This window comes from Macrobrachium rosenbergii, chromosome 19, assembly GCF_040412425.1.
Source record: "Macrobrachium rosenbergii isolate ZJJX-2024 chromosome 19, ASM4041242v1, whole genome shotgun sequence".
Lineage (NCBI taxonomy): Eukaryota > Metazoa > Arthropoda > Malacostraca > Decapoda > Palaemonidae > Macrobrachium > Macrobrachium rosenbergii.
In genome coordinates this window covers 16,081,747-16,099,156 of record NC_089759.1, presented here as the reverse complement: position 1 = coordinate 16,099,156, position 17,410 = coordinate 16,081,747, and the positions used below count along the sequence as shown (strand labels likewise).

Genomic DNA, 17,410 nt, shown 5'->3' with positions numbered 1-17,410 from the left:
GGTATTTACCGTTACTTTGCTATGTTTATCATTTAAATGAAAGTCTGTCGTACTATCATTTTAGGCATTAATTTTACTTTTTTCTGTTTTTATTTTATTTTTTTTGCTTCCTTTCACTTAATTATAGAAACCTCAAAGAATGTTAGATTAGGAAAAAATATATATATATATATATATATATATATATATATATATATATATATATATATATATATATATATATATATATATATATATATATATATATATATATATATATATACACACATATATATAAACAAGAATATCAGATGATGAAGGTAAATTCATATTATTCGATAAAGAACTATAATGACATGCCACTGTAGCAATGGAAAGGGTTAGGTTTGTTTTTATGTTTTTTTTTTCTTTTCAAACGGTTCGTACCGGTTTATTACTGTATACAGATTAACTTTTTTTCAAATGTAGTAATTCTAATTCTTAATATTTCCTCCGCCACCACTTCTGTTACGAAAAGTTCTCATGTGAACTGTTTAAGTCACACTTCCATTCACTTTGGCCTCTTATCAGAAACACAGATTTCCTCTCTCTCTCTCTCTCTCTCTCTCTCTCTCTCTCTCTCTCTCTCTCTCTCTCTATCTATATATATATATATATATATATATATATATATATATATATATATATATATATATATATATATATATATCGCACCATAAGCTGTTTTCTTCTTCGAAGGGCGTGGTAGGCCACCCTATGCTCTTTTGATAACCCTAGCTGAAAATGATATCCATACGCAGATGTTTAAATTGGTGGGCCTCGTGACGGGATAGAGCCTTGCTTATGCGCTACCAGTTGAAAATAAATGAAAGGTAATTCAATTACCAACCAATTACGAAAATTGGTAGCTTACGTGAACTAAGTATTGATTTACCGTCATTCTCTCGGTCACGAGAGGACACGAACGTGGACCAGTGAGTTTCTGCGGGCTTCGTATGAAGGTTAGGTACAATGTCTAGACCTAAGTTCTTATTATAAAGATCTGGTACAATGTCTAGACCTAGTTTCGTCGTATAAAGAGCAGGTACAATATGTAGACCTATAGGTTCTTCGTATAAAGATCTGGTACAGTGTCTAGACCTAGGTTCTTAGTATAAAGATCGGGTACAATGTGATCTGGTACAGTGTCTAGACTAGGTTCTTAGTATAAAGATCAGGTACAATGTCTAGACCTAGGTTCGTCGTATAAAGATCAGGTACAGTATGTAGACCTATGGGTTCTTCGTATAAAGATCAGGTACAATGTCTAGACCTAGGTTCAACACATAAAGATCAGGTACAATATGTAGACCTATAGGTTCTTCGTATAAAGATCTGGAACAATGTGTAGACATAGGTTCTTCGTATAAAGATCAGGTACAATGTGTAGACCTAGGTTCGTCGTATGAAGATCAGATACAATATGTAGACATATAGGTTCTTCTTATAAAGATCAGGTACAATGTCTAGACCTATGTTCTTTGTATAAAGATCAGGTACAATATGTAGACTATAGGTTCTTCGTATAAAGCTCAGGTACAATGTCTAGACCTGGGTTCTTCGTATAAAGACTAGATACAATGTCTAGACCTAGGTTCGTCGTATAAAGATCAGGTACAATATGTAGACCTATAGGTTCTTCATATAAAGATCAGGTACAATGTCTAGACCTAGGTTCTTCGTATAAAGATCAGGTACAGCATCTCGACCTTGGATCGTTGTATAAAGATCAGGTACAATGTGTAGACCTAGGTTCGTCGTATAAAGATCAGGTGCAACATCTAGACCTAGGTTTTTCGTATACCGAGTAGGTACAGTGTCAAGACCTAGGTTCTGCTTATAAAGATCAGGTACAGTTTCTAGACTTAGGTTCTTCTTATAAAGATCAGGTACAGTTTCTAGACTTAGGTTCTTTGTATAAAGATCAGGTACAATTTCTAGGCCTAGGTTCTTCGTATAAAGATCAGGTACAGTTTCTACTGTAGACCTAGGTTCTTCGTATAAAGATCAGGTACAATATGTAGACCTACAGTAGGTTCTTCGTATAAAGATCAGGTACAATATTTAGACCTAGGTTCTTCCTATAGTAAGTTGTCATTGCTGTAACGTTTGAATGATAAGCTGACAGAATTCTAGAATTGAATACAGTAAGCGTTTGGAGCTATATTTAGTGTTCTTGATATACAGTAAGAATGGATTTTCAAAAACCTCAGAAGTGTAGAATAGTCTAAGCATTTTGCTTATTGCTTACTACATGGGATAAAGCGGATATTAATTAAGTTTTGGGTTTCGTGCAATTTAAAATTGCTTGCACATTTTTCTAAATGTAGTTACTGTAGAATTATGCATTTTCCGTTTCATTGCTGAATAGTCTTACAATATTTAAAGTCCGGTGGTTATTTGGGGGGAATCGAGTTCTGTTGCTACAAGAAAGGTTTGTCTTAAAGGACTTCTCTTCTCAGATGTTAGCATATATATACATATATATATATATTTATATATATATATATATATATATATATATATATATATATATATACATACATTTATATATATATGTGTATATATATTTTATATATATCAGTATATATATATATATATAGTATATATATATATATATATATATATATATATATATATATATATATATATATATATATATATATATATATATATATATATATATATTGTATATATCTGTATGAATTTTTCAGGAAATACAATGAAAGACAGGGCATTCCAAAATCAAGAAAATGAATGCGTTGAAGGATTGCTTAAAACTAGTACACTTGAATATATATATATATATATATATATATATATATATATATATATATATATATATATATATTTATATATATATATATATATATATATATATATATATATATATATATAGTTATAAATGTATGTATGTATGTATGTATGTATGTATGTATGTATGTATGTATGTATGTATGTATGTATGTATGTATGTCTACTTATGCTAATATATTTATTAATAATTCGGTACGCAGTTATTATTTATTAATATTGGTAAACTAATTGCTCTTCTCCTCCCTGTCGGTTAGCCCCGACTTTTTTTTAACATTTCCCGTACTAAATATTACCTGGAAAATTATATGTTTACTACCTCGATAATGAAAAATATATGTGCCAAGGTCGTACATAGTGTAAATTGAAGCTGTGTCACTCAACTATCGTTTAATTTCATTTGAGCCTTTTTTCCATTATTAGGTAACTATTAAGTGATGATGCTGTTTTTTTTATTAATTAGTCTGTATTTCTTATATTTAAATGTAGCATAAGCGCTGTATAAGATCAATAATAGTGCTGTTTGCGCTAGCAAGGATAAAGTTACCCGGTAAATGTGATCCAAGATGAAGTAACGAAAGTCACGATGTATGGAAAGAATTTTTTTTTTTAAATTTACCAATGAAAACAGAACGAATGTGAAAGTGGATGGTGGTTTGGGCGAGGAAAGGGAAATAGTAACAGCTCTGCCAAGGTTATAGAACAGCGAGAGTTTCGATAGTTATAAAAAGTTGGACTATATGAGAGTATTGTTGACCCAACTCTCCTTTATGGAAGTGATAATTTGTCCGCAGTGTGCCGTATACTTTGTATATACATTTTAAAAGACGTTATGCAGTAGGAAATGTTTTGGCATCTTGCCGTCACATTGCGTAAAGCAGCCAGTATTTCTCTGTTTTGGTACATAATTCAATGCATGCATCTTCGGTAAGGTGACGTGTCAAACGTCAGAAATATGGATCACCTTAAATTTTGTCACGAATCGTGACTGTTGCAACGTTTGGCACATGCAGAACGCTCGATCGTGTGACACACCCCCTTGAGTTGCCATTTCTTAATTTCTCATATTTTATGTTATTGTTTATGAAGATAACATCAGTTCTCATATTTTGTGCGTGAGACCTAACAAGCTAAAAATCAACTCAAATGAAACCATCTGCAAACCGAGGCCTGCTTTCCAAAGTGTAAAGGATTTTGTAGGCCTTTCCACCCTTCATTCAGGTGCTTCTATTTTGTAAACTGGTTTTGCTAAGAAGCTCATAATCTTTCTCTTGAAGAGGCATTCTGTTATTTGAGGATGGGCTTCTATAACAGAGTTTCGGAGTCAGTGACAGTTTCCCTATCATAATCCCTTCTGTTCATGAAAGCGATTGGGATAGGTGGATTGAATTCCTTCATATTTCAATCAGTTTTATTTTAACTTTAATTTTCTGTTCAAGACCGATATATTTTGTACTGAAATGTTACAGGCTCCGTTCATAAAGCAGTGGAAATCATAGCTTATTTAAGATCCGAGAATAATCACCCTCCGTTTTTTCCGTTTTTTTTCCTTTGAAGTAAACCAAACTACAAGTACCGAGCTTGGAAATACACATGCCATTGCATGTCAAATGGCCCAGATTAATCTCTAGTAACGCGCAAGAATCTCTTATCCCATGTCGAGTTCGCATCCATGTAACCCGAGCGAGAGGGATCGAGTTTTCGCTCTGTTTTTTTTTCTTCTTCCTCTTCATTTCGCGTGAGAAAGCGGGGAGATTACACCTAATGAACCTCGAGTTCATTTTGACGCCATATCGTTGCACTTTTAATGGAGGCTGCGCTGTCATGTTTTTTAATTTTTTTTATTCGAGTGTCATAAGAGCCTGCTGCTGTAAACTCTCGCTTCATGAGACGAGTTTTTTCTTTTTTTATAGAGAGAGAGAGGAGTGCCAACAGCAGATTTGTTATTTTATTAGAATAGGAAGTACAAATGAGTAAACAAGAATTAATAAAGATGTTTCTAGTATTGATTCTCTTTTACTTCAGTTTCTTCCCATTTCTCTCTCTCTCTGTCTCTCTCTCTCTCTCTCTCTCTCTCTCTCTCTTCATGCACGTCTGTCTCGTACATGTAGTTTTCTCAGCTTTTGAGAATATAATATATGTGTCATACATATGCACATACAGTATATATACATATAATACATACACACACATATATATATATGTGTGTGTGTGTGTATTTGTGTGTTTAAAAGTTTAAGAGTGTGCATAAAATTAAAACGTAGTTCATCCTGAAAAGTATCGAACGTCTTCCTCGCACCATATTCAATTTCATTTATTAAAAGCACGTCACTGATGTATCCAGCCACAATATACATAAACACTCTATGTCAAGGAGTAGCTTAACGGCGGGATTATGTCTCATCGTTGTAACTTTACCAGTCGTAACTTCAGCATTCCTCGGCTGGTTAAGTCTTTGTTTTATACTTCGTGACTTGTAGCAGCGCTTTCCGTCCAGTCATGGTGTTTAGTTTCGTATCGTCACAAAGACATTTCCGTATCAAACAGTCTAAAAAAGGGAAATGAGGGGTTTACGTAAACAGGCTGTTTTCTATGTATGCATTTCAGCATATGTGGATCTCTTTTGAACAGACAGGCAAACACGGAGACTGACAACTTAAAGAAATAAACAAACAAATATCAGCAATTCCTCAGTCTAAGTTCACTGGAGGAGGCAGTGGTTACTTGCTAATCCTCAGAGGTGATAATGATAATGATTACTATTTTTGTAATGAATACTTACATTATCATTTTCTTCTCGTCTTTGTATAGTTGTTGCCGTTCCATATAAAAACTGATCGCATAGTTAAGCAAAATAATGGCGTGAACAAAGAATTATGAAAAAGTACGCCATGATGTCAGTGGTAAATCACGATAGAAATATGGATCAGCCTTCTGATAAATATGAAGTCCTTGCCAAGTCACAATAATATATTCTCCGTAGGGGGGTAGTGCCGTCAGTGCACCTCATGCAGGTGCACTCTAGGCGTTACTTCAGGTTCTTTGCAGCGTGCCGTCGGCCCCTAGCTGCAGCCCTTTTCGTTCCTTTTACTGTACCTCCTTCCGTATTCTCTTTCTTACATCTTACTTTCCACCTTCCCCTAACGATTAGTTCATAGTGCAACTGCGAGGTTTTCTTCCTGTTACACCTTTCGAATTTTTTATTGTCAATTTTCGTTTCAGCGCTGAATGACCTCATAGGTCCCAGTGCTTTGTCTTTAGCCTAAATTCTATATTCAGTTCAATTCAGTTCAAATAATATATCCAGCGTGGAGTTTTTGATAGTGAGGAATTAATAAATGTCCTCAATAGCGTTCGATTGCTGTTCTCGTCCGGGCAGGCGCTTAAAATCGCCATTAGATTGTAGTATCTTGAGGATATATGTTATTGTGTCATTTTAAGACAGAAACCATAACATTAGTAAAAAAATAACCACGTGAGCTTTCAAATTTTAAGGTTTATTCAGACACTTGTCAGATGTATATCTTTCATGATAAGTATCTTATGGTACCTTCAGTTTGAATCAAGTAAATGACAGCTTTATATTTGTCTGTTAGACTTTATAAGGAATAAAACCAGACGCTCTTATTTGACTAGTGTAAGGCAATGACTTGATTTTCAGAGGAAGGTTTTCGAGCTGCCTTATTGTTAAAACTGTTCATGAAAAACTGTACATGAGTATTCAAAAATATTTACTTATTGCTGCTGTATCTTTGAATAAATTAATTATCCCTTGTAAGAATACGTCAATGAAAACTATTCCAGGATTTTTTGTTCATGTTTTATTCGATTACATGACATTGCATCTCTTCATGATGCTCTTTTTGAATATGTTGAGATCATTTTAAAAGATCAACAGACATTTACGAATAATGCTGAAAGACCCCAACACGAAAGATGAGTCGTGCCGAAGAATATCTTACCTGTATTAAAAATGCTATGATCATCATCAGCAAAAACAGCCTTGTACTAATACACGATGAAGTAGTAAGTCACAGCGAAGTAGAAATGATTGCGTCGAAGTCTTTGAAAAAAAAAAGTACGAACCCTATGGTTTATGAGCATGCTTACACGTCGATGTTTATCGGTTAAAAGAATGTTGTTGCGTCATCTTCCAAATTCAGGACGAGATAGAGTGTTATGTCCTTTAAAACTTTAGGCAGACTGTCGTAAAGGTAAAATACGATCCGTTAATGAAGTTTCAAAGTTTAAAAAGATACGTGTATAAAAATGGATCAACTGAAATACTCCGTACGAAAATGTCAGCATGCTTTGATGAATAAAAAGGGTTAGAGCCCTTTTTATGTGTAACTATAAGTTATGTATATAAAAGCGTTTTTAGGGACCCAGTTAAAGACTAACTCATTTTGAATGAAAGTAGTTTGACACTTAACTATAAAAGATAAAAGGCTGTGACATTCCTCTAACCCTCTTGAAGTCAAGTAAAAGACCCTTACATGTTTTCTGCAAATATATTAAGTGAAAACGCCGTGATATGTCGCCTATTCCCGTAGTTTATTTCCTTATGTAACAGCTGACGAATTTTAGATATCGGCAGAAAAAAAGTAAAAAGTGATGTGGTAACAGTTTTACATGTGGGTTTTGTAGTTTACAGCAAAAGGTGGGAGAGGGTTTCGTAGGAGATACAAATATATGTAACGCTAAGAGTTATGAAACTGGGGTGCCGAAGAATTAAAAGGAGCACGGAAAGTGCAAGTAATAGACCCGTCAGTGGTTAGAAGCTATTGAACGCGCAATTACCACATTATTTCAAATGAGGCTTATATGCTCTTGCGAAGCTCACAGAAACTATCCGAGTTATCTATGCGCGTATGCATGCATGCAAAAAAAAAAAAAGTATTACACATGCATGTAAATTTACACTAATGCTTTATCTAACACACACACACACACACACACACACACACACACACATATATATATATATATATATATATATATATATATATATATATATATATATATATATATATATATATATATATATATATATATATACGCTTTTCATTGGAGCATGAAATCATTTTTTTTTTCGTTGGAGTTCTTTTTTCACATTTCTTTGCAAGGCATTTCCGGAAGCGTTGCATAAACACTATGGTACGGCACAGCATGAAATTTATGACCACTTGAATATAATACAAAAACCACAAGAATGTCTGTTGTACATTAGTGGTAAATGAAGGGGCGGAGTTATTCTTCGAAAAAGATCTCGGGTTATTTTTGGATAAGTGAAAAGTAATCCTTTACCCAAAGGCGCTGTCAAGACATTGTATTAAAATACCATTAATGAGTTACATAAATGCAAAGGCACGATAACATGAAAATACACATGGTAGCAGGAAGCATGTAGCTCAGTTCCTACAAAAATGGCAGGAAAAAGTTGAAGAGACGCTCTATTTGGACAATTGTCTCAGATGATTCATGAACTTACAACAAACAGTACAAGATTGCCCAAATCAATCTCAGTCACTTTGAGAGATGAGTGTAAAAGGTTTTACCTTCTTGATTTAGGAAGCAGAAGATAGTTTCATGTCCCTTAAATAAACGGTAAAAATTACCGATCAAGAGAGTGATCTCCCGGTTCTGTGGCTTCTATACTGCATCTGCAAAGTTCAAATTGATATCCACAGATTAAACAGAGACCGGCGACCTTACGAAAGAAAGGAAGTGAATCTAAGTTGGAAGCAAGAGCAAGCAGAGTCATTGGACAGAAAACTTATGAGTCAGTTCTAATGAGAAGGGTCTTGATTTAAGAGCCTCGTCATCCATGGGACCAAGGTTCCATATTAGGGGAAACCAGTCTTGCGTAGATCGAGAGATGTTCATTGAAGTCAGTGTTGCGCTTGCAGAAGATATTGACCCTCTTAGGTAGAGAAGCAGTCAGATTAACAGGACATGCTTTTTTCTACAAGGCCAAAAGAACATTAGATAAAAGGATAGGAAGGAAACCTGTCTTGACAGAACTGCAATGTACAGGTTTCATGTACTTACTCAGATTACCGGTGTGTGCACCTGAGCATCACAAACGTTATTTGAGATTGAGAAAGAGCTATCGAGGAGGTCTGAGAAGAGAAGGAAAGTGATTTAGTGCGTATGAATTGGTGGGATTGGTTAACTTATTCTCTTCACAAATTTGGCATTACAGATAGCATGGTCTGAGACGCTGAATATACCTAATTGATTAGGAAGGCCTGTTTGTTTTAGAAGATAACTGGTGGACAGAATGAAACGCTGAGGGTGACAACAAATTCCTGAGGAACTCCATCAGAAACAGAAAATGGAAAAGATGTAATACCTACAGCTACAGCAGAAACAAGCCGGTCTGATAAGGATCTTGAAATGTTTTTACAGAAGGGAGTGAAGCCATATGTAGTGAGATTGTTCAGCTGGGCTTTATGCTAGGCCCTGATATAACTTTGACGATTTTTAATTTGGTAGTGCATAGTGAAGACGATTTGAGGCCCCTAAAAAACTAATTAGGAAGTTCATTTTCTTGTTTGTCTTAGAGGTAGCAATAACTTTTTGTCAAATATAGAGAATTAAATCTGACCTGTATTACAATAAAACTGTTATGACCAGTCAGCAATTCTGTGAGGTGTGTAGCCATGTGTATTGTCCCCATTATCCATACATGCCTGGCAATGCGGTTTTAGTGTGACATGTATATTCGCACATATTTTGTCCGACGTGCCTTTGATGTTATACGCATATGTATACGTGTTAACGAATACATAAATTAGAATAATTACATGTCTACCCCATTCAAAGCAGCACCGCTCGCCATGTTCAGCATAATTAATGTTTGTACAGCTATACCGAGTACTTCATGGCATACTATGTGACCGCAGCTTCCTGCTGAAGCTTAAGATTCAACTCAAATAAAGCGATGTAATTTAAAGAGGTAATGTGGCAGAACCGTAAACCATTTTATCGCAAATTTAAGCAGTTGAGAATATACGCGCCGAGTCCTGTGCGTCACGTTGAAGGGTGTAAATGTGTTTGTGTAAACAGGATGAGTGCTAATAGTAACTGTGAGTTATATTGTCTGGTTGGTTTGTTTATAATGTCAGTTTGTACTTCATACCCTAATTTGTTGAGGTCGTGATAAAAAAAAAAGTCTATGATATCCAACGGCTATAAATAGAAGCGAACTGCCATGATTTCACGGTAATTTATTCATATAATCGGATTAATTTGATCACTGCATAGTCACATTAATTGCATTCTGCCTTTTTTTGTTTTACAAAGTTCTTTCATTCCTAATAATTCCTTTCCTGTCAGTAAATCACGCTTGTTATTGCCCAATTAAAATCATAGAGTTTTTCCTTTTCTTTAAAGTTTCTTTTTCAGTATTGTTCGTCTTCCTTCAACGTTTCTCGTTCTAATCTTATAGTCTTTACAGAGAGTGTGAATTATAACCTTCTCGTCAGGTTGCACTATCTCATAATTATATTAATGGAAGCCTTACTCGCCAGATATAATAACTGTCCTCATTGGCCAGAACCACTTTTCCTGAAATATGTCAATGTAAATGTTGCCTGAGATGAAAAACAAGTTTGTTGTAACAAATGCAAACACATTTTCTAGTGACATCACGTCCAGAATAAAGTAACCAAGAGTTAGAGTTTGTGGTGGTCTTCAGACACTCTCCACCGGAGTCATCATCCTTATGACTTGTATTCAATAAGAGTAATAAAGACCAACTCTAGAAATGCAAACATTGTCTGGCCCGCTATAAATACATCTGGTCACCGCGTCTAAAATTAATGTAATCTCAGCTTATAATTTCCCGCGGTCGTCAAAAATAAATGTATCATCATGTTGGATTTCATTCTTAGTCATGTGCACGCCAGAGTCTGCTGTTGGTCTTGGTGCATGTGTCGTGCAAAAACGCTTTAAAAATGCATCAACATTATTTATCACCCCCAATTTAATCTCACTGAGTGTAAACCTAGAGTGAAAATGTAACTGTACATTTGACTCTTTATCAGGAATGTCTGGATGTGTGAAAGATTTTTGTGGAGTCGTCATAATTATTTCAATTATGGATTTATTATAAAATTGCAATAATGGCAGAGTCGGTTGTGAGAAATGTTCCTTAGAAAGTGTATGTTAGGATTTTCAGTGAGAACTTAAGACAGTAGCACTGATTGCAAATCTGAAATTATATGGGTTTCACCAAGAGGAGTTAAATCTCTTATGCTACTTAATCTCATATCACATCCAGAATTTAAGGTCTTCGAAGAAAGGTAGATGTCTTGGGATTAAAGATCAGGGAGAGAGAGAGAGAGAGAGTTTGAAACCTTCTTTCATCTTTTATCTTTCATTTTTGTTATTACTATTGTAACTTTGACAATCATTTCCACCTCATTTCACTGCTATTACTGTTGCTATTACTACTGCTATGTCTTCTATTTGATTAAATACAAATTCTCGTTAATGCTTTTTCGGCTCAGTTATTAACCGATTATTCAAATAGTATGGTAGAACAACAATGGTATGTTAAATGCAACTCTTCTGCCATTTTCATGTCAATACAATAGTCAGAATGGAACCTAGTAACATTGAAAGATATAAAACTGAAAAAATATGTATTTAAAAATGCGCATACACGGTCTTAGTTTTGAAGTAAATAAAGTCTGAACACAGTACTTTCTCTGGCCTTTCCTTATACAGCAGTCTTTCATATAATATTATATTAAGAGAAAAGAGATTTAGTTCTTCACACAATGGAATGAAGAATGTCAATTCAGTGACAGAAACAGCTTCTCAATTCTACTATTATAGAACATCACTCCATTAGGTTTTTATTCAATTGATATACATTGAAAGTATGAATGAGTTCAGAACCCCGTCATGCAAAGGCAACACAAGAGTTACTAATTAAGAGAGGTTCATCTGCCCCTTCTACCCAAGGGCAGACGACCCCCCGCTGTTTGACCACTACCCAGACCTAACTCGTAAAGTTCTCGATTGGACAGAAGTGTCCTTAATTAAGAAACATGGAGTAATATTTCTTTCAAGAAAGGATAACGAATAATAGCCATTGTCTAAGTAATGAAGAGGCGAAGTGAATTGTAGGTAACTAAAAATTTAACAAGGAATTTGCAAGAAATCTTTTTTACAGAAATTTTTATATTTTTTATTTTTTTGTTTTTGTTTTAGTTAATCAAGAAAAGCGAACGCACGCTTTCTTGCAGCAAGTGAAAAAGAACAGAGAAAGTCGACGGTAGCAATACGAGAGGCTAAGAGACACAAGTGTGCAACTCAATTGAAAGGGAGGGACACCATGCGGGAGTAAGTTGAAACCCTTCAGGAGGGACATGAGGGCCCAGGAGGAGGTAATGGGAGGGGGGAGGTTGGAGATAGAGGAGCATGGAGTGGGGAAGGATAAAGAGGGAAGAAAAGAATGATAAAGAAAGATTGGGAAGAATAAAAAGGAGAGGTTGAAGTGTAGAAGATCAACATTCAGATATCTGAATTACGCCATGTTCTGTAAAGATAGCCAGAGTGAGCTGAAGATATCTTGGTCTCATGTGAAAGTTGACAAAGTAAAACAATTGAAAATATACAAACAGGTCCACTGAAACCACAACTTCAAATGAAAACAAGATAAACCAGGAACAAGTAATTGAAAAAATTAAGAGAATAATTCGGTAACATGCACCAACCTTCGTGGGTCGAAGAAGCAACGGGATGGAGGCTGGCGAGCGAAAAGCAACAGGATGAAGGGAGAAAATATACGGTCGAGACAAGAGGGGGGTATTAGTAGCTATGAAGAAGTAAGACCAGGCCATAACTGAGAGAGCGAGAAAGAGAGAGAGAGAGAGAATATTGTGGTAGTGGGGTCGAGCAGGACACCACAGACTCGAGACAGTGCCACCACCACCGCCACCTCAGCGTCAAAGGGGGTTTCTCCTCCTCCTCCTCCTTCTCCTCCTCCTTCTCCTCCTCCACCGAGCTTCTCCTCGGGGTGCCAAGTGCCAACCCGCAGAGCCGCATGGCACTCTGGCAGTTGCTCGCCTTGGTGGACATCGCGCAGTGGATGGATGATGAGGGTCTCCCGCCTACGCTTTCATTTCCCTCATCGTCCCCGTCAACACGAGCCTTGCCACCTTCGAAAACACGCGCTGGTCCTTACGTTTTGTGTTCCCTAGAGGAGCTGGAATGTAAACAACAGCCTCCCTTCTTCCAGTGGTCCTTTGCGTTGAAGACTGAAGACTCGACTTGGAAAGTGGAGAGATTGGCACTTTTCATGGCCCCCGTTTAATGGGTGTGATAATGTCTTACGTGAACTCGGACGAAAGACTCGAGTTACCTACTGGTGATTTTGTGACGCACGCACACGTGTCCTTCTTAACAGATCTTAAAAAGCAAAACATTCAGAAACAACTGCGTGTTTCTACCAGAAGACGTTGACGCTATTTTCTAAGCCGATATTACTATCTACATTCCAAATGAGCACGTGTAGACTAGGCGAGTGGAAGACTAGATAATTCATGGTGGTTCGTGATTCACTGGGGAATTGTAAGTGCAAGGACACGTTGAACATTTATCCGAAGGAGATGCTGCTAAGACCAAGCCATCTGCTTGCCCCATCTGTAATAACAAGAGCAGTGAACTCTTCCAAGATGCGAGGACTCGCATTTGTCATCATCTTCTTACTCAGCGTTTGCAACGCAGGTAAGATCGTGTCATTGCAGTTGCATTCGGATAATAGAACTCTTGACATAATTTTTTAAAATTTTGTATTTCATTTTGTTTTTACTTGTTTAGGGGTAAATCTCAAATAATTTTCATTATTAGCTAAAGCTATAACCACACATGTGAAATTATGCATAAAGCTAAAATACATATTATAGGTAAAATCATGTCAATACTTGGTTTTTCTAACATTGTAAAGGATTATTGTTTGACACAACCAAAACACAAAGTTGTGCATACATAAATACGGTACATACGGTACATACATCCGTACATACTTTTTCTGTATACCATCTTAAAATCCATGATTCAGGTAAACGTCCATTCGACTATATTGTATAATCAAAAGAATAACGGGTATAATATCACACCAATTATCTCTCTCTTCCCATGCACTTCATTATGCCTTTATTTCACTGTTTATCCATCAGACAACATTTTTCAGACAAGTAATTCCCGCTAAAAATATCGATTAATCCCTCACAAAAAAATGGTAAACATAGAAATATTGAGCATAAATTTACTTTCCTTGCCTATTTGCTTAAAACGTTCGAAAACGTGGGGGACTGGATTCTATCTTCAACCCAAATATTTATATAGAAATATAAACCGAGCCAGAGACGCAAGGAACACTGTTGTAAAACATGTGATTTGAGGGTGAGAAATGATCGCTGGCGAAGGGAATTGGTACAAGAGTTCGTTTGTTTACATGTATGTACGTATATATATATGTGTGTGTGTATGTATACATAATATATAATATATATATGTATATATATACTATATACTGTATATGTAATATATATATACAATAAAATGTCTCGCACTGTAGTTTCACTTTTTTCATTTTCTTCGTTGCCAAGTACTGTTTATATTGTGTGTTACGTTGTTGTTCCGGTGATAGAAGTTATGTATATATATTTGATATATATGTACAGTATATGTATGTATATATATATATAATATATATGTGTGTGTGTGTGTTCTCCACTATTCCAGCTATCAACTGCAATTAATTAACTGACAGGTACCTGATTCATTGTTTAGGTGGACTTATACTGGTAGTTGGTCGACTGTAGTGAGCTGGAGACTGGTTAGATAACTTGAAGTGTAATATTATTTGGGTCTTTTCTTCTAAGGGAAAATTAATACTCGCGAAAGTAAAATTACACATTACACACATACATATATGTGTGTGTGTGTTTGTGTATGCGTGTGTGTGTACGTATGTGTTAGGCCACCCTTCGCTTTGAATGCGGTACTAGAGGAGCAAACCTTTGAATAATGGAAATACGCAATGATAAAATAGCAATGAAAACCCACCAAAGCAAAACAATTTCCATTATTTGTTGTTTTATGTTGGCCTCATGAATTGATAGAAGATCACATAAAGGTAAAAAACCATTCGCGTTCCTTTGAGAAAGAAGAGTTGAGCAAACAAACACTCGCCCTTGTAATAACTTGCGTTTGTTTTGGTTCATCAAGCACAAATGTGGTGGAGAGTGTGAGGCAGACAGGCCCACAGACTGACATGCAGACAGACTGACAGGCCGACAAAAACGTTTTTTGTGATGGAAAGAAAGTGAGAGGGACAGGGAGACAGAAAAGCACAAGTAAAATAGCGTCCGACCTCTCTGACTAATAAAATGATTCTTAATCTATAGAATGTAGAATAACGTTTAGACTGTTCAGAACGTAGTGTTCTATTATTTCCAAAATATAGTAGAGTAGCGTCTGTAGACTGAAGAATAGCATTTCCTCCTTCCAGAATCTCTCTAGACTGTAGACCAGTAAAAAATCCGAGAATAAAAAGTAGTTTTTATCTTCTCTAGAAAGTAGAACAGTTCTTAACCTCCCTAAACAAAAGGTAAAAATGTTCTTAACATCTAGAAAGCAGAATAGCACTTAAAATCCCCAAAAGCGAAAAGGGTGTCCTAACTTTGTAAAAAAGAATGTAGTAAATCTCTGTGTATGGAAGAATAGTCTTTCAACTTCCTGTAAGGTAAAATACTTCTCAGCCTCTGTAGGAATTAGAACTCAGCCTCTGTAGTAATTATAACTCAACCTCTGTAAGAATTAGAACCCAACCTCTGTAGGAATTAGAACCCAGCCTCTGTATGAATTAGAAGTCAACCTCTGTAGGAATTAGAACTCAACCTCTGTAGGAATTAGAACTCAGCCTCTGTAGGAATTATAACTCAACCTCTGTAGGAATTATAACTCAGCCTCCGTAGGAATTAGAACTCAGCCTCCGTAGGAATTAGAACTCAACCTTTGTAAGAATTATAACCCAGCCTCCGTAGGAATTACAGTAGAGCTCAGCCTCTGTAGGAATTATAACTCAGTCAATTAGAACTCAACCTTTGTAAGAATTATAACTCAGCCTCCGTAGGAATTACAGTAGAGCTCAGCCTCTGTAGGAATTATAACTCAATCTCTGTAGGAATTAGAACTCAGCCTCTGTAGGAATTAGAACTCAACCTCTGTAGAAATCAGAACACAGCCTCTGTAGGAATTAGAACTCAGTCTCTGTAGGAATTATAACGCAACCTCTGTAGGAATTATAACTCAGCCTCCGTAGGAATTAGAACTCAGCCTCCGTAGGAATTAGAACTCAACCTTTGTAAGAATTATAACTCAGCCTCCGTAGGAATTACAGTAGAGCTCAGCCTTTGTAGGAATTATAACTCAATCTCTGTAGGAATTAGAACTCAGCCTCTGTAGGAATTAGAAGTCAGCCTCTGTAGGAATTAGAACTCAGCCTCTGTAGTAATTATGACTCAATCTCTGTAGGAATTAGGACTCAGCCTCTGTAGGAATTAGAACTCAACCTTTGTAGGAATTAGAACTCTACCTCTGTAGGAATTAGAACTCAACCTCTGTAGGAATTAGAACTCAGCCTCTGTAGGAATTAGAACCCAGCCTCTGTAGGAGTTAGAACTCAACCTCTGTAGGAATTATAACTCAGCCTCTGTAAGAATTAGAACTCAACCTCTGAAGGAATTATAACTCAACCTCTGCATGAAATTGGAACTCAGCCTCTGACGGGATTATATCTCAGCCTCTGTAAGAATTATAACTCAACCTCTGTAGGAATTAGAACTCAGCCTCTGTAGGAATTAGAACTCAGCCTCTGTAGGAATTATAACTCAATCTCTGTAGGAATTATAACTCAGCCTCTGTAGGAATTAGAACTCAGACTCTGTAGGAATTAAACTCAACCCCTGTAGGAATTAGAACTCAGCCTCTGTAGGAATTAGAACTCAGCCTCTGTAGGAATTAAACTCAACCTCTGTAGGAATTAGAACTCAGCCTCCGTAGGAATTAGAACTCAACCTCTGTACGAATTATAACTCAGCCTCTATAGGAATTAGAACTCAGCCTCTGTAGGAATTAGAAATCAGCCTCTGTAGGAACTAGAACTCAGCCTCTGTAGGAATTAGAACTCAGCCTCTGTAGGAATTAGAACTCAGCTTCTGTAGGAACTAGAACTCAGCCTCTGTACGAATTAGAACTCAGCCTCTATAGGAATTAGAACTCAGCCTCTGTAGGAATTAGAACTCAGCCTCTGTAGGAATTAGAACTCAGCTTCTGTAGGAACTAGAACTCAGCCTCTGTACGAATTATAACTCAGCCTCTATAGGAATTAGAACTCAGCCTCTGTAGGAATTAGAAATCAGCCTCTGTAGGAATTAGAACTCAGCCTCTGTAGGAACTAGAACTCAGCCTCTGTAGGAATTAGAACTCAGCCTCTGTAGGAATTAGAACTCAGCTTCTGTAGGAACTAGAACTCAGCCTCTGTACGAATTAGAAC

General features: G+C 36.2%; 1 protein-coding gene across 2 annotated transcripts in view; it reads left to right on the top strand.

Annotated features, from left to right (window-relative positions):
- Positions 1-17,410, top strand: part of LOC136848644 (uncharacterized) — a 76,119-nt gene that overhangs the window by 6,330 nt on the left and 52,379 nt on the right. The window contains exon 2 of one of the 2 annotated variants that reach the window (XM_067121053.1): position 1. This exon is cut by the window's left edge and continues 145 nt beyond it. Coding sequence is in view for 1 of the 2 variants with exons in the window: in XM_067121052.1 (XP_066977153.1) it covers positions 13,392-13,575 (184 nt within the window). In the remaining variant the exon portion in view is untranslated. Of the gene's footprint in view, positions 2-12,746; positions 13,576-17,410 lie in introns of those variants that run through there. The other variant, XM_067121052.1, reaches the window with a different exon arrangement.